This window comes from Stegodyphus dumicola, chromosome 4, assembly GCF_044657685.1.
Source record: "Stegodyphus dumicola isolate Sdum_Otavi_A_Nest chromosome 4, ASM4465768v1".
NCBI lineage: Eukaryota > Metazoa > Arthropoda > Arachnida > Araneae > Eresidae > Stegodyphus > Stegodyphus dumicola.
The window spans coordinates 158,177,601-158,200,362 of NC_140771.1; the positions used below are offsets into that span (position 1 = coordinate 158,177,601).

The following is a 22,762-nucleotide window of genomic DNA, read 5'->3' on the forward strand; positions in this document are numbered from 1 at the left end:
TAACAGGAAAACATTTCTGTGTCATTTCTCAAATAAAGAAAGTCATACCTGAAACTAAATTTACTCACTGCTCAATCTATCATGAAGCTTTAGTAGCCAAAACAATCCCTGAAAACCTGGAAATCATTTTGAATCAAATTGTGAAAATTATTAATTTTATTGAAAGCCGAGCTATAAATTCAAGAATATTTATTATTTTATGCCAAGAGCTGGGCAGTGAACTGGAAACACTTTTGTCACATTCCAAAATGAGGTTGTTATCCAGAGGCAAAGCCTTAAATTGTCTTTTTGAACTTTTATTATAAATTTAAAATTTCCTCTGTGATTCAAAATTTAAATTGCAAAAATGTTTATTTAGTGAATTATGGTTGGTACGTTTAGCCTGTTTAGGTGATATTTTTAGAAAGTTAAGTAAATTAAATTATGGATTCAAAGGACAAAATGTAAATTTGTCTACCAGTAGCGAGAAAATAAATGCAATCTTAAAAAAACTCAAACTAATAACCAAAGAATTGGGTAATAATATTTTAGACTTTTTACCACTTTTAAAAAGTTTTCTGACCAAAAATAATTTGAAAGTAAAGAATTAGCATCCAACATTAAAAATCATTGTTTATCATGATAAATAATTTCAACTTATGTATCCCTGAGAATTATGAAAATTGACTAGAAATCCATTTTGTTCAAATGTACCTGAAATTGCATCTCATGAAGAAAAAGAACAATTAATTAAAATTTGTGATGGAACTGTAACTGAAGATTTAACTTTTGGCTGAACTGAAAAAAGAATGTAAATGCCATTCAAATAAAGCTATTAAATTTTTATTGCCTTTTCACACAGCCTATTGTGTTAACAAGAATTATCTTCCATGATATATTTGAAAAATAGATACAGAGCCAAATTAAAAGTGGATCCTAATTTATGGATAAAACTAAGTGAAATAAGGTCAGGCATAAAAAAATTAGAATTAAGGTATTACAACTTAAATTTTAGTAATTAAAATGATAACTAATTTCTAATCTAATATTTTATTGAAAAATAATATTTGTAAAATGTAGTGATGGTTCTAAAGTTTTTCAATTTTTATTTAGATGGTACGCATTAGTCAAAAGGTTGAGAACAGCTAATATAAACAGTTCATCTGCCTAAAAATGCCTCCCCCTTCCAAAAAAAAAGTTATTCATTCAGAGCACACGTAAACTGCACAGCAATTCCGTTTCCTTCAAGTTGGGCCAGGTGATGTAAAAATCAAATGAAGCAGTATACTATTTAATACAAATTTTATACAGCTTTATTACAATGTACAATATCTTTTCATAATTCTACTACAGCTAACTGGGGGGGGGCTTTTCTCACTTTATGCTAAATTTCTGCAGTACCCCTGCTGTAGATTTTTAGAAATAATGCAATGGATTATCTTTATTATGGCCATACATGGTTTAAGATGATTTTGATCTGCTGTGGAAGTGGCCATTTTAGATAGGTGATGTTTAATATGGATATTCATTAATGCTTTGAGAAATATTGATCACTTTCAGAAGTGGTCATCTTTGGGAGTTGGTCAACACAGAAGGGATTTTTGTAATTGTTAAAATGGTTATACCTATCAGAAAATGTCTAATAATATATTTAAATTTTTTTATTCTATATGAATTCTAATATTCAACAGTCTGCTGATAAATTTACATAATTTCTTATAAATTCCTTTCAGTCTTTGGGGCTTATGATCAATTTGCTTGAGTATTGTGATGAAAACAGTGTTAAATTTATGGAAATGTATGCACTTGGTTCGTTTGATACTGTCAATGATGGCTATGAGATGTTGGCATCTGAGGCTCTTGTTGAGGTATTATTATTATTTTTATTATTATTTTGAGATTTATCATAGAAATACTGTATAATTTTATAAATTTTTAATGCATGAATACTAGCTTTTAAATATCAGACGATGCAAAATAAAGTGTAAACTTGAAATGTAATGATGTCATATGAAAGCACTTGAGTTTTTGAAAAATTGGTTTAGAATTTTCATGCATTAAACTGTAAGTTTTACAACTTAAATATGTAAGTGTTTGACTACAGTTAATTCCTTTTCATTAAAAATAGTAAGCTTCATATGTTTTTTTCTGTGAAACAAACTGAAGATATGGTTTTAAAATTGCTTTCGCATTTAATATGTAGAACTTTTAATATGATTAATTTTATTTTTTATTTTAATATTTATATTATATGTATTATATATTTTTATTTTAACCCTCTCGCTGTGCATCCCACGATTTCCACGGGCAATGTAGAAGTAGCAAAATTTGTGCAACCCGCGATTGGCCGCGGGGATGAATTTCTGCCATCTATTTAACTCTGCATCCTGCTGTTTCCCCGTTCAAGGTTTCCTTTCAGCTTTTCTCTGATTTTTAATTGTTTATTTAGATGTGGGCTAACAGATGGCGTTAGTTGTCCATATTTCTGCTAAATATATGAGAATACGTAATGTAGCATTTTGTGCGTACTTTTCAGAGCTCAAAGATGTCTGGCAGGAAGTTTTTCACGAGTGATGTAACCTATATGCCTGACGATATTTCCAACACTGATAGTACTTTTGACTCTGATTTCAAGTATATTGAAAATAGTTATAGCGAAACTGATGAGAATTGCTCAGATTCCTCTGCAGATATTGATGAATCTGAAAATTCAGCTTCTATTGAAAATGTTCGACAGTGGTGCAAAATTGATATGCAAAATATTACATTATGCAAACATTTTCATTAGTATATATGTTTTACCTTTGTATTTTCTAAAATAAATCATAATTTAACCAATATTAATTTTCAAAATTTTCCTTTTGTATCATTATTCTTCAATTTCGGTATTCTGACAACCTTTTTCTATGATTTAATTCTATATTTGGGGAAAAAAAAATGTATATTTTAACTCTAAAATATATAAAAAAATTTTGTAAAAGAGTTTAACTCTAAAATATATAAAAAATTTCACTCTAAAATATATGCAGATTTGAAATATGTAATTAAAAAATATGCAATTTTTGAACCTATTTTGATAAAAAAGTATGCAGTGAGAGGGTTAATATTTGTATTATATATATTATTTTTTTATTATAATTTAATTTTTAATTAATATATGATTTCTTTTAGTATGATTTTCGCATTTAATATGTAGCAGCATAATTTTGTATAATTGTAGTCCCCGTGTTTGTGTTAATACACACATGCACACACACACACATATATATATAATTGCGAAAATCTCTTTTTATGTAAAATATCCACAAAAGTACTCCCAATAATCTAAAATCTCTCTCTTTTTTTTTTTCTTTAACTTAAATTTTTCATGTATTTATTTACTGCTTAGTTAAAATCATTAATAGCCTGTTATGAAATTAAACTTTAATTATATTTTTCTAGAGGTTTTTTTTTTTTTTTTTTAAAGGAAAACTAATAGGCAATATTAAGTACTTTAATTGTATCTTTTTAGTTGATGCTTTCAAGGCTGGATGCTGCCAGAGTGTCAGAAGAACAGGCAGATGAACTTCTAAGTACACAGGAAGAAAAACATGCAGCATCAATTGAAAAGAAAGATGTTGAAACTGCTGCAGATGATTTAGAGGAAACATTAATGAAAAGTAAGCTCGAATTGTTTTTCCAGCTACTCTACTAACCAAGGAAAATTCTTGTTTTCAAAATAATCAAAGTATTTCGAAAGATACAAGAAACTCATTTAGTTGCTTTTGAAAGGAAGGTTTTAATTTGGTCTTGTAAAGATTGATGACGTGTGGCAACATAGCAACAAATTATATAAAGAAAATTAAGCGCTTGTATCTTGGCACAACGAAGCTGTCTTATAACAAATCCCTAGATACAACGAACAAAGCTTTAGTCTTGACTAGTTTCTTATAAGCTTAATATTGTTTTATACTCATATAGTGAACTTCCAAGACTAAGAAAATCGTATATAGTGAACTGTATGGCTATAACGATTAAAACATTTTTTGTATTTTTCATATCTTTTTTTAATTTCTCCAAGTTTTAGGGGGGGGGAGGAATTGACCATTACAGTCATTCACATATAGGGTGTTAGAATCTGTATTCCATCCATAAAAGAAATCCTCCTTTTATTACTTCATTGAAATTCTTTTGATTGACCTGCCAGACAGAACTCTTTTCAAAGCAGAAGTTATGACAGAAATTTTGAAATTTTCGCTATTCTGGGGAAGGTGAAGCTTCGATTCTTATATGCGTGCAGTTTTACCGTTGATTCTTCTTTCAGGAAAATGTAAAATTTTGATCCTCATTGGTTTGTTTTGTTTGAATATAAGTGCTGTCCAAGTTCTAGTTTCCAAGCAAAGCTTTTGTATTTTTTAGGTTTTTTGCGATGTTGTATAAGATATTCTTTAGAAAGAGTTATTGAATCTTTGTGCTACAACCATACCATATCGTATTGAATCTTCATGCTACACTTATACATACATAGAAAAAATTATTGCAGTTTATTGTTGATTTTTCTTTGTTCATTTGTTGTTCTTTATTCAATTGTTTCTTTCTTAATACCATATTGAATCTTTGTGCTACAGTCATACATACTTAGCGAAAATGATTGTGTTCTTAATGGAATTGGATAAGACACCATAATGTGAAAAATTATTTTCTTTTTCCTATTTTCTAGAAGTGCAAAACTCTCGCATATTCTTTGACCAATCTCTCTGTATTCTGTGTTTTTGTCAAAAATTTATCCGCATGGCTTTTGTATTCTAAATAAGATGACCTATATTTGAAAAATATAAAAAGGGGTTGATATGTGCCAGAAATATAATTTTATACAGTAGACTCCCAATTATCTGCGCCTGCCCCACGAAGTTTTTTTTCTTACAAGCGTAAAGCAAAGAAAATAAAAATGTTCACAAAACTGAGTGAAACATTAAATTTGCTAACATCGTGCTTGTTTATAACAAAAATATCCCAGGCCTTCTTGGGACCTTTCCCTCGGCCCCTCTGATGAGTAAGTGTCCTACTCACCCTCACAGTGCCCGCTCCACCGCTCTTTCTCGTCTTAATCTTACTTATACATCTGTTTCCTCCCACTCCCCATTGTTAGTTTAAGCCTGATAGTGTTTGTGAACCGGTCCGAGTTAATTTCTTATCTTTTATTGTGTTCAGTGCTTGTGCTTTTTGGTTTTGTGTTTTTTGTTACCCATTTAAAATGTCAGGAAAACGAAAGAAGGTTGTGTTGACGATTGCGCAAAAACTAGAATTAATTTCCAAAGTAGCAAACACCGCTACAAGACAGCAGATGGAATTGGATTACAGAATCGCGGAAACAACAATGTGTAACATTCTAAAACAAAAAGACAAACTGGTGAACTTTGCATCAATGTCAGACACTGCTTCCGCAATGAAAATGCGAAAAACTGTGAAGGGTTCTACCTTTGATGAGCTAGACATGGCATTGACGGAGTGGTTAGCTAAAGTTCGAAAAGATGGTACTCCTGTAAATGGTCCTATCATTGCGGCAAAGGCAAAAACCTTTTTTGAGTTGTTAGGCCTGAAAGGAAATTTTGATGCATCTTCTGGCTGGTTGACTCGTTTCAAGCAGCGACATGGAATTAAAAAAATTGGACTTCATGAGGAGAAACTTAGTGGTGACCAACAAGCAGCTGACAATTTCCACCATGAATTTGAAGAATTTGTTTTTAAAAAAAAAAGCTATTTTTTGGACAAATTTACAATGCCACCGAATTGGGACTTTTGTAGAAATGTCTTCCCACTCGCACTTTAGCATTTGAAAATGAAAGTAAAGCGGCGGGTCATAAAAGCAGCAAGGAAAGGATTACTATCATGTCTTGCAGTAACGCTACCGGTGGACATAAACTTAGACTTGTCATTGAAAAGTCAAAAAAACCGAGATCTTTCAAAGGTACAAGGATAGAAAATTTGCCCATTGATTACTTTAACCAAAAATAAGGATGGATGAACCAAAACATTTTTCGAAAATGGTTCAAAAACATATTTTTTCTTCAAGTGCGTAAACGTTTTAAATCAAAAAACCTGCCTGAAAAAGCTGTGCTATTGATCGACAATGCACATTCTCACCCAGCAACAAGCGTGTTAAAGTCTTCTGATGGACAAATTTTTGCAAAGTTTCCCCAAACGTTACTGTGCTAATCCAACCCATGCAACAAGGAGTCATTGCAACAATGAAGAGAACATATGGAACCAAGCTGCTAATGGCCAAAATTGAAGAAGGTTATGATCTGAAAGAGTTTTGGAAACCTACAGAATCTTGGACAGCATCTACGATATTGCATCTGCATGGGATTCAGTGAAACCGTCAACCCTCATAAAATCATGGAGAAAACTCATGTCTAATGTTGAAGCCAGCAACAACCTAACATCTTGGAGTTGTGAAGAAGAGAATGAAGATGTAGACACACCCATGGCAACTCTTGCCGATATGGTGAAAATAGTTCCGGGTGGTGAGAACGTCGATGCTGATAACATTAACGACTGGTTGGAGTGTGACGTCAACGAACCTGGCTTCGAACGCTTGACAGATGACGAAATTGTGAAGAAAGCAAGGGGAGAGACTGAGAATGAAGGACAGCGAAGTGAAGGCGAAGAAGAGCCCACTGTGCAGATGCGGAAGATGCACGAAGCGGCTTTGCAGCAAGTCGACGGATTGCTGAGCTATTTGAAAGCACAAGACGACGCGGAGTTGGCCAAGAAACTTATGCTGCGAAAAATGCAATCTCGGATCAAGAGAAAATGCTTCCAAAGCAAGAAGCAAACACAAATGACTGATTTCTTCAAAAAGGTGTAGTTTTACAGCTATGCTTTTGTAATTACATAATACATTACAGTATTAAAACAGTACATATGTATTAGTTTTTCTGTGTATCCTTGACGCATCTCGTAAGTATACAAAACACTTTTCTGTTTTCATTAACAAAATGCATTTTAGGTTAGTTTGAGTGATATACTAAAATATTAAGTGTTATTGAAACATTTTCTGCTGTTTATTTTACATTTTATTGTATATAAAACAATTTTTCAAAGTTGGAATGACTGTTTTTTCTTTTGCTATACCCGTTTTTAGCTTTTTTTTTTCGGATTATCCGCGTTTTTTGTTATCCTCAGCGGCAGCGCCATCCAATTCCACGTATAATCGGAAGTGTACTGTAAATTGAAAGATGGCATTATTTGAAAAAATTGAAACTAACTTTGGATCATGGAAAAAAATTTCGTTATGGGGAAAACGTTAAGAAAGGTGAAGCATGTGAATGTTCAGGAAGCATTGCTGAAATGATTCGCCATTCAAAAGAAGCTGTAATCAGCCAGTATCTGGACAAATGCGTCAAAGGCCAATGAATTTAGACATGATCGAAAAAAAAAATTTGTACATTTTTTTGAGGTAATCCATTTTTCTTATCACATTAGATGTAGTGAACCAAACTTCTGGTCCCTTGGAAATTCATTATAGAGGGGTTGACTATACTGTCAAATACATTAAAAGTTAATTGCATGAAATTTGCTGGTCACATTTACCAAGTAATTTCTTCCATAACATTTAAAATTTTTAACAATGCAAAATTATCTGGGATTGGATAATTAGACTATATTTATAGGAGGCCTTTAATTAAAATCAAAATTGCAAACCGGAAGACATGGAGAGTGGAGTAGAAGAAGGTTCTGTGGAAGACCATTTTATCTTGTGCCGATGAAGGAAATATTAATTTATTTGCAGAATTCATTAGTTTGTTTTAGCTTTATTTCATTTATTGCATATATGGATGCAGTTACGTGAATGGATAAGCATCTGCCTTAAATTTGAATCTGTAATTGTATGGGGAAAAAGCTGAATAGGAATTCTTTGATTTTTCTTACATTGTAATGCATATAATGCAAGCTTAAAAATCCCATTCTTGAGGCAGATAACTATCAAGTTTTTTGCCATTGTTAATTAAAGCATGTTTAATTTTTCTTTTCATCTATTTTATTTATCCCCCCCCCCAAGTCATGGTCTTATTTCTTTTGGGAGAAAACACAACTTTAAGTTTGTGGTGTGGTAAATTCTTAATAAATAAACATTTTAAGGCTCATACAAGTAAAGTGCTTTTGTTGGAACAAAACTCCTTAATTTTATTAATGAAACCTTTCCAGATGGAAGGCATTCTTTTTATAAAGATTGTAAAGCAAATTTAGCTACCCAGATGCTGCTCAAATGATTTCTGTAGTGAAAATGAATGAAATATCAGCTTTGCCTCCCCCCCCATTTATTATTATTATTATTTTTATTTTTTTTAAATTTGCAGGCAGAAACTTAATCTTGCAAGAAGATGTCGCAAACATGTCACAAAAATGTATTGCCATTAAAATATAAAATGTGATTGAATTTTAAATCACTGAAGTAATATCTATAATATCATTTGTCGGTCTTTTGTGTTTTTAACTGTGTGTATTGTTATGAATTTTGTATATATGTAAATAATTTTAGTAACATTATTTGTAAATTGTAGTATCTCTTGCATAACGTAACATGAAAAATCTCAAGAATGCAAAGTTCTGCCGGAAAAATGAGATTCCAGAGGCAGGTCCATTTATCATCAAGCTAGCCAAACTTGGTGACCATTTTGCAACATTTTCGGTGTAATTTCTGTTAACTGTATCTGGCCTGTGTGACTGTGTAGGCCTTCCAGCAATTTCAAGTTTCAAGGTACTGGAAATTTATGTCCAGCTGGGAGAAATCTACACAAGACTGAGGTCATTCTGCGAGCTTAACATTGAGGCTTTGTATATAATCTTGTGTTTAATGTGTCTAGTAGTTTGAAATGGTAGGTACTGTTTGTGCTCTGTCATACTGAGATGAGCTGTACAAGTACTTTTTTGAAAAATTCCAGAACTATGAAGACTTTCTTTGAGGAAAATAAATTTATCTAGTTATCATCGGTTCTGTGTGCCCATTCATTACGAACCATAATTTATTACAAACCCATTGGTATGTAACAGAATTGAAACGAAAGTTCTAGATCAAATTCAAATCACTCATAATCCAAAATGAGATGCATGTCCTGGAGGGTTTTACATAAATTTTAATTAACTTAATATTTACATATATACAATGTAGGCTAAAACGCCTGAATCGAATATTAAGGCTCAAAAAGCAAGAACTGAATAGTTCCATCAAAGAATCTAAATCGAATTCTATTGCGCAGTGCATCAAATTCTACCTACAAGAAGAAGAATATTTTTTCAAGTCACGTGTTCAGAAGGGGAAGGGTTAAGTAAGCCAATAGATGGACTCCTAATGCCCTCTCTTGGTGATATCAAAGAGATTTGATATCACTAAAATAGATTTGATATCACCTCAATATATTCCTTAACAGTATATATGCATTGTTAGCTATTTTATATACTATATATTTCCAGCTGCTCGCTGAAATTTTGAATAAGATGCATAATTATATACTTTGGCTGAAGTAGGCAGTGCATGTTAATCATATTTATGCTAAAAATAATAAAAATAAAGGGACAGACTGTATAAGCTTACAAAGTGATTATAATGAATCTTGTCACAGATTCTTTTCTTCCATGTATTAACCCTTTTTATAATAAAGTGAGAAATAGTTCAGTATGATTACATTTGTAATTTGTTTTAGTTGTAGACACTTAACATGTCTTTTATGTCTTCAACTACTTTGTACTGAACTCATTTTTTGTCATTTTTCTTTTTTGATCTATCACTTCATCAGCTTCAATTAGTACAGCAATAATATTTCCAATTTCCTTAGAAAGAGTAATCATCTATATGCTTTCAATATCAAATATGTATACTGACTTATCTTTGCCATCTAAAGATGAACAAAAAAGGTTTTTATGACTAAAATAGAAATAAAATGGTTGCTTCAGAATGTTATTTATGGGATAGCAATGTCTGTTTTCAGATTTCTGCTAACTAGAATTATTGTGAATGAAAATTAAATCATGGGGAAATAGCTAAGAATAAAATAAGTGCAAATACAATAGTAATAACCTTTATCATGTCATTACTATAATGAAAAATATCAGACAACTAATAAGAAATGCAATAATGAAAACTTATTATTGTTGCTTGAAGGTTGACAATTGTTGAATGCATAAGACTGCTGAATAGTAGCTGCTCCGTCCAGTTTGAATTCCAACAGACATGGTAGTTGCATGCATGTTTTTCTGATTTTTCCTTTTTGTCATTTGAATGCAAGCCAGTTTTCCTTGGGAAGTCGTAAGTCCTCCACAAAAGGCATCTTTTCCCTTAGGCAAATGGCCTACCTATTCTTGTCACCATGTTGTCAAGGTGTTAGGAAAGCTGCTTCTCATAGTCTTTCAATGGTTTGAATCTGATCCCAAAGAAAAACATAGATGTATATACATTTGTAGGGTCTTTGTGGCTTGGGACACTTAAAATACGGTTGCTGAAAGACTTGAGAGGTTGCTGGTAGGATCAGAGGGGTAGGTCAATTATTGCATCTGTCTCCGTAGGAATTCTCCTTTAAAACTAGTATAAAGCTAAGGAAATCAATGCTGTTACCTACTGTATACATATAAGGTGTTCGAGGCTTGAGATAATAACGTTTATAACCCTTGCCTTCTGATGAAATTCATGTACCTGTCTGTAGTTTCATAATAGAAAAATTAGAGCAAACCTTGTATGCTTTTCCATAATTGATTACACAAACAAACAACAATGCTTTAATTACAGTGTTTAGTATTTTTGTTTTTTACCAAACAAATTTCTAGTGTGTCTTGGCAACAATAAATGGCACACCTCATGATTCGATTATGGTTGCTATAACGAACGTGTCAAGTATGTAATTGATGTGTTCTATTCTTTTATTATTATTGCTACAGTGCTTCGAGTTATGTGTGCATAAAAAAATTCTGTGTCGTCACGTGGATGGCATTTCTTCTATTTTAAAACGTTTGTATAAATAAAAAAAAATACAGTTAATTTTTTGTGAATCTTAATCTTAAACATTTCTGGTCCAAGTGACCACAGAAGTGAATCAGCAAGCTATGGATATCTGATTTGTTCAAATTAGCTTTGATTTTCGTTTTTGTTCAAAGTGGTGACATCAAAAATGAGCAATGTATTGGATCAGTAATCAGTGTAATGAAGTACAAGAGTATTAGCAAGTGAAGTATATATATATCTATGAGCACCCGTAGTGTTCTTTTGATTTGTGGATTATGCATGTGGCATAATATAGAAACCCTAGCATTGGGGTGAATATGTTCCAATTTTCCATCTTCTTTTGCTAAAAGTTGTTAGTATAGTATTTATTGTTATTCATAATGGCTGATTTGAAATCCGTTTTAACTAAAAAAGAAATATAACTACGTTCAAAGTCATGGTAAATTTGGATTTAGAACAAGCAGAAATTTTAGCGGTAAAGTTGTTCGAAACAAAACTAAATGCTTTTAACAGTGAACTTCACTCTATCTTTGAGGAAATTTTTTTGTTGTGTCCTGAAAAAGATTACATTCATTATGGAACAACAAACAATACAAGAAACTTTAGATGAATTATGGATAACTGTAAATAAAAAGTTTCAGAAACTTTCCAGTGATTCCATTATCAAAACAAGTAGCGTAGCAAAAGTAAATTTGTCTGATGTTCGATTACCAAAATTAGAACTTTCTTCCTTTATAGGGGAAAATATAAAAGAATGGATTAGTTTTTATAATTCCAAATATTTCTAAATGTCAGAAGTAGCAATATTTAAAGGCTTCTTGTGAAAAAAGGCTCTGTCTGTTATTGAGTCTGTTTCAGTTTCTGATGCTAATTATGATATCACGTTGCAACTTTTACAGAAACGTTGCTCAATAAAAGAGAATTAACTAATGCAATAATCCATAAAATGTTTAATTTGCCAAATGCTTCTGATTTAGCTCAAACTGTTTTACATTGTGTTGATGTAGTGAATGAATGTGTATGTTCCTTGAGAACTCTTAAGCTAGAAGTTTCTGATCTTTGTGATGTTTCTTTTTTTTTGGGGGGGGGAGGGTTATCTGATAACTGAGAAATTAGATAAAAACATAAAAATTTGGTGGGAAAGAACTTTGAAAAAAGATGAGTGAGGTACTTTAGATAATTTACTCGAGCTTCTAAATGACAGCGCTAGAACCTTTCAGAATCGTAGAAATCAGTCTAAAGATTTTAAGAAACTTTCTAATTCCAAAGTAACTTCTTTAGTGTCGTGCAAAAACAGTTGCATAACGTGCAAGGAAAATCATTCTCTTCACAAATAAGGTAGTTCTTTAAACTTAAATGTAGAAACTTCAAAATGTAGAATTCGAATCAAAATCTACATTTCGAACATATGCATCCGTGATTCCAAAGATAACTTCAGATGTGTCTAATATGTCACTTCCTTCAAAAGTTGTGAATCATTTTGATGATCTAGTCTTGGCTGATCTTATGTTCTAAGAAAGAAAACTCTTTGATATTTTATTAGATCTAAATGTATTTTTTACATTTAGATCTAATAAAATTAATATAATTCTTAAGGGAGATATCATAAAGAGAAGACAATCATTACTCTTTGCAATTTGTTCTCAGTTGGATTGGATCATATCCGGGAACACTATTACTGATGATTCAAATCTAACTCCCACTTATACAGTGGATAATCATCAGTTGAATACAAACGAATTAGTTGAATTCCTGAAGTCAAACGTATCTCTAGTGAAGATCAAGAATATGAAGAATTCTTTAAAACAACACACGTCCGTGATCAAAATGGTTGTTATATCATGAAGCTTCCATTTAAAGGTAACCCTTCAAAGTTGGGTAATTCTATCAATCTTGCTTTACAAAGATTTAAATCTTTAGAGAGAAATCTCTTAAGATTCCCTGATACAAACGAGATGTATAAACAATTCATGAAGGAATACTTGGATCTCGGTCACATGGAACCAGTTTGTAGTATAGAGTCCCCAACTCAGGCTTACTACGTGCCACATCATGCAATAATTAAAAAATCTAGCTCTTTGAGCAAAATATGTGTGATTTTTAATGCTACTAGTAAGTCCTCATCAGGACTATCTCTTAATGATATATTGATGACAAGTCCTAGAATACAAAAAGAGTTCTCTCCAGTTTTGCTAAAATTCAGATGTTACCCAATAGCTGTCACAGTTGATATTATGAAAATGTTTAGACAAATTTTAGTGAATGAAAAGGATAGAAACTTTCAAAGGATATTTTGGAGGGATATCCTGTTCAAGAATTTTGACTTAATACTGTCACATATGGCACTGCCACCACTCCATATTTAGCTACTTGCTTTTTATACCAACTTGCCTACGATGAGCAGAATAGCTATCCGTTAGCTGCGAAGGATGTACTTCAAAATTTTTTTGTAAATGATTGTTTGGTAGGTGCTCAAAACACTGAAGAGTGTAAAACTCTAGTAAATCAACTGTTGCGAATGTTAGAACTGCGTAAATGGTCATCCAATGACTTATCAGTGTTAGAGAATATACCCAAAGAGTTGAGAAATGATTCTGAGGCAATGAAAATTCAAGATGATAGCTCAATGAAAGTTTTAGGAATTAATTGGAACCCCCGAGAAGACTACTTTAACGTTTCCATGTCCATTTCTGGAGAAAAGTTTAAATACACTAAATGCTTTCTCATTTAGCGAAAGTATTTGACTTATTGGGTTGGCTTGCTCCTTGTATTATTTATGTCAAAATCATGTGGAAGCTCCATGTATTGTGGGATGAGCCTGTTAGTTATGAGACTGCTAACAAATGGAAGAGTTTCTGAAAAGATTTACATCTTATTCAACAATTAAAAATACTGAGATTTGTTTTGATTCCTGACGTAAAATGTATTGATATTTCTGCTTTTTGTGATTCCTCTGAGGAAGGCAATTTATTTGCGTTCAGTAACACATAATTTGGAGATCAACATTTCACTCTTAACATCAAAAACAAGAGTTGCTCCTCTGAATGGGCAATCACTACCTCGATTAGAGTTATGTGCCGCAGTTTTGTTAGTGGAATTACTTAAATCAGTGTTAGAGCATTTAGAGTTTCCTATATCTAATGTTTTGGCCCGGACAAATTCAACTTTTTGTACTGTCCTGGATTTCTTCAGAACCACATCGTTGGGTTCCATTTGTCACAAACCGCATTGCCAAAATATGGAACACAATTCCTAATGTGGTGGAACCATACCGATGAAAAGCTGAACCCAGCTGATTCAGGTACAAGAGGAATGTTTCCAGCTGAATTTCTGAATTGTGAGCGATGGTTCCTGGGACCTGCTTTGTTGTATTCACTAGGTTTCAAAACATATCCTGACAGTGAACATCATTGTGCTGATGTAGATTATGAAGGAGTTCGTAGAGAAGAAAGAAAAACATGCATTTCAGTATCTTGTACAGCAAAGGAAAATTACATTTTTAAACAGTATTCATCTTGGTCAAAATTACATCGTATAGTTGCTTTGTACCTTAGATTCATTTACAACTGTCGAAACTCCTCTGAAAATCATTTGAGAGGTTTTCTGACAACTGACGAGCATAGATTAGCTACAAAAACAGTTATAAAAAAATTTCTTCCAAGAATCTTATTTTCCTCAAGAGCTCTTTTGTTTAAAAAAGTCGAGAGAATTAAAAAGTGTGAGCAGTCGAGTAATACAATTCCTTGATGAAGAAGGCATCATTCGAGTAGGTGGTCACTTAAAAAATGCAAACGTTCCTGAAAATAGCAAACATCATATTTTGTTTCCAAAGGAAGGACATGTCACTAATCTCATCGTGACTCATTATCATGTCAATTATTTGCATGCCAGTCAAGAGTTATTATCAGTTTTGGATTCCTTCGGTGAGAAGTGTAATGATAAAGATAATTAACAGATATATTTCTTGTATTAGAAATCGAAGCAAGACTGTGACCCGGATAATAGGTGATTTACCCTCGCCCAGAATTCAACCATCAAGACCTTTTGCAGTTACCAGTGTTGATTATGCTGGTCCATATTCAGTCCTAAGTTGGGAGAAAAGCTAAAACTTCCAAGGGTTATGTATCCATTTTTGTGTGTGTCTCAACAAAAGAGTTAGTCTGTGATCTATCAACTTCAACATTTTTAGCAGTTCTAAAAAGATTTATTGCCCGGTGAGGCAAACCATCTGAAATTTCAAGTGACTCTACGACTAACTTCAAAGGTGCTAGTAAGGAACTGAAAGAGGTTTATAGAAATGCAGCTTGCATCAAGAAAAGCAATGAAGTATGTAACTACATTACCTCAGAAGGTATAACTTAGTTATTTAATCCTCCGACAAATCCGTCCTCAGAAGGTATTTAATCCTCAGAAGGTATACCTTAGTTATTTATCCCTCTCGTCGGTGGCCTGTGGGAATCTAATGTGAAGTCCATGAAATTTCATCTTAAATGAGTATTAGGATCCACACTTCTAACTTATGAGGAATTTTTAACAGTGCTTACTTAGATAAGCGTGTATGAATTCCTGTCCTGTGTGCAATGTCTAGTAATCCAAACGACTTGAGTGCATTGACTCCAGGTCATTTTGTGATTGGAGCCCCTTTGCTTGCCATTCCTCAGTCTGACTTGAGTGCTGTTAAATCTTCAAGACTTAAACGTTGGTGTCTAGTTCAATAAACTGAGCAACATTTTTAGAAATGATGATGTACAGAGTATTGAGTAACCCTTCAACAACATGCTAAGTGGTTTTATGCATCTCTAAATCTAATAAAATACGGTGACTTAGTTCTTATCAAAAATGAACAACTGCCTCCAAACCAATGGAAAATTGGAAGAATTGCCTTAATTCATCCAGACAACGACAAAAAAGTTCGAGTGGCTACAGTCTATATAGCCGCTAGTGATTTCAAATGGGCTGCTACTAAATTGCGTATTATCCCCAATCATGACTAATGTGAACAATATTACTATTGACTTTCTATTGACTTTTCTCATGTCATTGGACTTTAATTTTGATTGAATTTTCAATTAATCTTTTGTTAATGTTATTATGTGTGCTTTAACTATTTGTCTTAATTGAATCCTTAGAAGGCTTCAAGGCTGGGGGCTATGTTTTTAAATATTTTTTGTTACCAAACAAATTTCTAATGTGTCTTGGCAATAATAGATGGCACTACCACTTCATGATTTAATTATGGTTGCTATGATAATGAACCTGTCAAGTATCTAATTTATGTGTTGTATTCTTTTATTATTGCTACAGTGCTTTGCGTAATGTGTGCATCAAAAAATGCTGTGTCATCACGTGGACGGCATTTCCTCTATTTTAAAGTGTTTGTGTAAATAAAGAAAATATAGACTTTTTTTTTTTTTTGTGAATCTTAATCTTAAACGTACAGTAACAAGTAAATAAAGATAAATAAAAGTGAGTGATTCATGAACTTTGAGGTCCTTTCATTTGCCATGTAAAAATGCAGTTTCACCTGCCTTTAAATACATAAAAAAATGTGTTTTAATGATGTGAAATCTGTTATCCTTTGGGGACTTAAAAATCTAATTTTTATCCAAACTAAAGCCTTCTAAATTTCCAGGGACTAAAGCCTTCTAAATTTTAGGTTTTTATGATTACTGAATGAAAGTCTAAAAATTCTGTAGGCTTGTTTTCATTTATTTATTTATTTTCATTATTAATATTTCAGCTCTTCAGAAAGCTGGGAAACATATGGAGCATAGCATCATTGCTGCATACATAGCTATTTTACTTGGATGTGTAGCACAGAAAAATCCAGTAAGTTTGTATGAGCCTTAATAGCATTGTCATGCATTTATAGTATGAAATGTTTATTATAATAGCTTGGCTTATAACTTTTTTTTAAACTCATTTACAATGGTATAATAAACAAGATTTTATTATACCAGCATGTATCTGAATGCTGATTAACTTTCATATGTTATATTATTCTGTTAGTATCTTAGTTATTTATTCGATACATTCATTATTACTGTCTACAAAACCATCTGAAATGGGAGATGCTGAATATTATTTGAAAAGAGGCATTGGTATTTTTGCTGATTTTTTTTTCGTAGTTTCCTGTCCGTGTTTTTTTGTTATTGATTTGATACACAAAGTTAGGCAGTTAAATTTGCCACCTTACAATAAAGTTTCTTTCTTTTTTCTTTTCTTTCTTTTCTTTTCTTTTTTCTTTTTTTTTTTTTTTTATTAAAAAGCATCATTTGTATCAGATCCTTAATATTAAAGTCAAATAAGTTTTCTGCAGAATATTTTTTAATGTTCTAACAAAAGCAGATAATCTTTATTATTAATAGTAGTATAATTTAGATAGTCTATAAAATATAAATTATTCTTTTTTTGGGAATGTTGTTTGAAGTTTGTGGATTTTGAGAGTGGAACTGTGATAAAATGTGCGTCAAATATATGCATGTAAAATTTGGTATATATTGATAGTATTTGTTGCATCATTAATACTCGGCATTCCTGTATAAATAGCAAAATAATAATTAAAGTCTGTATTTTTAGTGCCTGCATATACCTAAAAATAATGTTGCAAGCTTCTGTAAATACTATTTGTTATATTATACATTAATTTATACTTATCAGATCTATTTTCCCTCCATTTTGCACTTGAATATAAATTTTATTTCTTCCTCTCGGTATTTTAAAATGTGGTGTGTTGCACTACTTAAATCAGCTTGTGGATAGTGACATAAATGCAAAAAAGAATACAAGTTAAGATTTGAAAGTATTCTTTTTTTTTTTTTTTTTTTTTTATCTGTACATAACATCAACTAATCTGTAATGATGTCAGCTCAAGTTTCTTCAGGTCATAATGTTATGAATTTAAAAATGTTAAAAAAAAGTTATACTTAGGATTGGGTGTTAACATTTTTAATTACATTAGAAATAGACATGAGAGTAGCATCTTGCAGATAGAGACATGAATGCATGGATTAGATAAATTTTCCCTTCATATTAATAACAATGAAAAGGGGAAGATTCAGAGTAGCTGTAGCATTGAATTGTTTACAACATAATTTACTTCATGGAAAATGAAGAATGAGTAAAGTAAAAAGTCAAAAATGAAAATAAATAAGCTTATCAGCTATAGAAAGGAAGACAAGTCATTAGATGACTTTGTCAAATGTTACATTAGTCATAGCCCTAGATGAAAAGCATTTGACCTCACAAATTTGTTGCCTCCTTCCCGAAAAAATGAAACATGAACCTTCACATACTTCAAAATAAAGTCTACTTCAGTTTTTTTCCTCTTTAAGTGTAAACTGAAATACTGTGAAAAATTTAGATTGCTTAATTCAGATTCACATATATAGAAGGTGGGAAGTATCTGCTTTTTAGAGTTCAGTATTAAAAATGCTAAAATGGGATATAAGTTTTTAATTTCGTGGTTGTGAAAATTGCAATTAAATATTTTAATAATTTGTGCAAATTGATTTATCATTTATATGGTTGTAAATTCACTTATCCTTATTTGTCTTACTGTATTAATGTTTTATCAAATTCAACAGCAATGCTAATTTTTTTAAAAAATAGCTTATTTAAATATTTCTGAATGCTGTAAAAATGGTTACCTTCTCCCTAGTTTTTGCAAGTGTTTCTGAATAATGATTTCATTTGAAAAGTTTGAATAATTCAGGACTTTGATTTCATGAATAGTGAATTTGAAAGTATATGTATTTATAAAGGAATGTGTTAAATTCATGATGTATTGTTGGTGATATACTAAAAAATATATGCTTTTAAATTGTAATATTTTGTATATTTTAGGAATTTATTGATGTACTAAAAGATCATGTACCTGATGGGAAATTTGATGTGATGGTAGATGTTTTAAAAAAGTTTAAGAGCTTTGTCACATTAACTGTAAGTAAACTGTATTACTTAAAATTATTCTTATTGCCTAGGGTTAAAACATATAACTTATTTTTTAATTTTAATCCTTAAATTGTAATATTAAATTTAGAAATTATAGTAGATTAATAAATTAAATAATTAGCTTTTTTGATACAGTAATGTGTATAATTCTTACTTTTGAAAAATGCATTTTGGGTGGGGAGATTGGAGAAAACGATATTTTACAAGTTTTTAGTATATTGGCTTATGTATTGCTTTATGTCATAACTTAAAGCCTCCTACACAGGTTGAAATTCAAGCTCAGAATTTTTTTGATTTGCATACAGTCTGTGAGAAAGCATACCAAAGCGGTGAACGTGAGAGCTGACGAGTTGTCTCCTTCCCAGAAATATTTTTTGCGTCTTAAATACTGCCAAACACATATACATTAATTTTGTTGTTAATTTAAATTTAAAATAGGAGTTTTTTTTAATTATTTGAATAGATAATATATTGACCTTTTACTAACTTTGCTCACTACATATAGAACAGAGCTCAGATGTTTCTTACAAATATTTTTCATACATATTTTGCCTAGAAATCGAGATGTTCTTTGAATATTCTCTGCACTTTTAATAATTTTACTTAATATTTGAGAAGTCTGTTCAGGAAAATAAGTATTGGTGATATGTTTTACGTACATTTATCTAAATTTAATGGGTTGTTGTCTTTGGTTTGTGTATCCATTTAAAAACTTGCATTCTAAGTTTCTAAAAATTTGCTTGTTTCAAAACATAAGTAGTGCATGTTTAAGATAAGTAAGTGTTGTCTGTAATAATTTATCAACTGTAGCAGCATGTGTAAAGAAAATAAATTACCATGTGTTTAAATGTTTTAGACAGATTTATGCTGCTGCTATTTCATCAATATCTTCTTTTGTAACATTTCTTAAAATTTCAAGATTTTCTGCAGACTTTCATTTTATTATTTGTATATATAATAGAAAGTTTTTCTTTTAATTGGTGCATAAAATTATAGTTTCCTTTTGGAATCAAAAAGTAAAAGAATACACTTTTTAGCTTCTTTGATTTGACAAATTAAAGGAAAATTTTTGCACCTTTTGAAATATTCTTTTAGAACTTTCCATCTTGTAAATTTCTGTTTTCAAGAGTTCATTGGGCAGTTTTTTATTTCAAAGAATGCAATTAAATATTTGTGCCGAATTTTATAATGGTTCTATCCTTTTAAAATACTGCCAATTTGAAGTGGTTCATTGGATGACTTATGATGTGTAATGTCCTGTTTTCATGTATAAAAAAATCACTGGAATCAGCAGACGGAAATACTTTTATGCTTGCTTGGGTTGGCGGAAGAGAATAAAATTATTTTTATTGCCTAGGGGGTAAAAAAGGTAGCTTATTGTAAATTTTTAATCCCTGAATTGTAATATTAGATTTTGAGCAGTGCAAGAATGTGTATGGATATCTTACAACTTTGGAATATAATTCGTAGCAAAATATATAGTGAGAAATTTAATGTATATATTGCTATGAAATTTATTATCTTCAGATTTTATTTTTAATGCAGATGGTAGTGTATAGTTAGAAATGAATTACAAGTTTTTTCATTGACATGATTTATGGTGTTAGAAATGTCTTTTGACATTAGAAAATGTCACAGTCTCTCTCAAATTTATGGAAATTTTCCTTATGCTGCCTAATCTTATAGTTAGAAATGAGTTACAAGTTTTTCATTGACATGATATATGGTGTTAGAAATGTCTTTTGACATTAGAAAATGTCACAGTCTCTCTAAACTTTATGGAAATTTTCATTATGCTGCCTAATCTTGCTGTTCTGGCAGGTATTATCAGTGTTACAGTAGTATATTATTTCACACTGCTAAGGTTATAAATGATGATTAGTCTTCATGGCCATGTGTTCCTTGGTAGCTCTGACTGATGTTCTTTGGGTTCATTTTATTATAACAAATTATTTAAATTTTACGCATTGGCTCATACCAGTAATCTTATGGATTGTTGCCAGTAACCATGTGTCTAGTAAATAACAAAATAAGTCACGTGTATTGACCCATTGACCGATAAATTTGATGGCTGCTTATATCTTTTGGTGTATAATTTCATTTTTGAAAACTTGCTCATATTTACTCCACTCCTCTACACTGGTGACCCATGGGTTAACCTCCAGTCATCATTAGCCTGTGGGTCATCGGTGACCAGTAGCTTTGATGAGTACACTTAGAAGTGCTTTGATTCTATTTTGAAGCATTAATTTATTACGCTGTCCATGCTTTGTAATTCATTGGTTAACTCCAAGTGATCTTCAACATAGTTCACTCACCTAGAAAGTAAGGGCAATAAAAAATGATCATAAAAAGAAAGTGAAAATCTGAAACTTTTTCCAAAGAAGTCAGGCAATTTAAAAAAAAAAGTACACATCGGTCTTTATATGAATGGCCTGAACCTTAAGTCACCACTAACCAATAGTGTACTTTGATTCAATTTTAATATCTGTCTAAATTTATTGCATTACCCCACATTTATGACCTGTAGTTGTAGGTCATTGGTGACTAACAATGTTGATGGCTTCGATTTAATATATGACTAAATTTGCACTGCCATATGGTGATGATCTATGTGATGAACCTTAAGCTGTAGCTCACCAGTGATTATCATCTTGACATCATTGTGCTTCAACTTAATTTGTGTTTAAATATACTGTTTTGCCTCACACCAGTGGCCAAAAGCATTGAAAGGGTCAGTACCTTTGATTAGTAGTCATGTAGGGCATCTGTGATTTTAATTTTAATTTAAAAATCTACTTAGATTTACTGCACCACAGCTGACATGTAAATTGACTGAAAATGATGGTTTGACACCATTAGTATGTTTAATTATAATTTAGATATTAATCTGATTTTCTAATCTAATCCACTGCATCACACTGGTGGCTTTGCTTCCAGTGATCATCAACCTGCAGATATTGGTATCCAACTACCTTGATGAGGCAGTTAGTTACCTTGATTGCAGTTATGCTTTGATTTAATTTTTAGTTTCCATCAGAATTTATTGTATCATCCTACATTGGTAACTTATAGTTGATTCCAAATGACCATCATCTTGTAAGTCAACAGCAGGAGTAGCTCTGTTGAAAACCAGTATGATTACACTTAACTTAAATATTTAACTATATTTCATAGCTCTATACCGGTAGTATATGGGTTGATCTCTGTGACCCTTGACTTGATGAACAATTATGTGTTCAGTTTAATTTGAATCTGAAGTGTTATTTTAAGTTTAGTGTATCATGTCTGGTGACCTGTATTGGTGATTATCAGCCTGTAGTTAACAGTGTCTTTGACAGCCATTAATTTTGCTTTAGTAATCTGCCTAAAGAATATTATTTATCCAAGTGATAGCTTTTTATTGTACCACCCTATATTAGTACATGTGTAGCATTAATAAAAGATATTTTTAACACCATACGTTTGATACTTAGTACAAAGTCATGTAGATCTAAATCTTCTTAGCTCTTATATTGTTTTTTATTTATTTTTCTAACAGTGTAAAGCATCATTTTCTGAAAAACATTAAGAAATACAGATAAAATCACTTTTTTAATTATTCATTTTGTTTTGCTTATGAGCAAAGCACTTTTGTAACATTAAGATTTTAAGCAACTCTGTTGGCAACAACTTCTCATCTTTACTTGTAGATAAAAATATGTAAGTGAAAACAATAGCACCTATCCAAGGTATAAATAATTTGTATTGTGTATTTTTTACTATTATTAAAAATAATGTTTTCTTTCATAACTTTGATTGTTTTAACACATACACTTAGGTGTGAACATTGGTAGTAATTACTTCTTGGCT

The 22,762-nt window shown here is 31.4% G+C and overlaps 1 protein-coding gene across 2 annotated transcripts in view; it reads left to right on the forward strand.

Annotated features, from left to right (window-relative positions):
• The window catches only part of wapl (cohesin release factor wings apart-like), a 96,923-nt gene that overhangs the window by 65,947 nt on the left and 8,214 nt on the right, over positions 1 to 22,762 (forward strand). For both annotated transcript variants that reach the window (XR_015040808.1, XM_085815652.1), the window contains exons 13-16: positions 1,713 to 1,847; positions 3,491 to 3,638; positions 16,698 to 16,786; positions 18,803 to 18,898. Coding sequence is in view for 1 of the 2 variants with exons in the window: in XM_085815652.1 (XP_085671778.1) it covers positions 1,713 to 1,847; positions 3,491 to 3,638; positions 16,698 to 16,786; positions 18,803 to 18,898 (468 nt within the window). In the remaining variant the exon portion in view is untranslated. The remainder of the gene's footprint in view (positions 1 to 1,712; positions 1,848 to 3,490; positions 3,639 to 16,697; positions 16,787 to 18,802; positions 18,899 to 22,762) is intronic.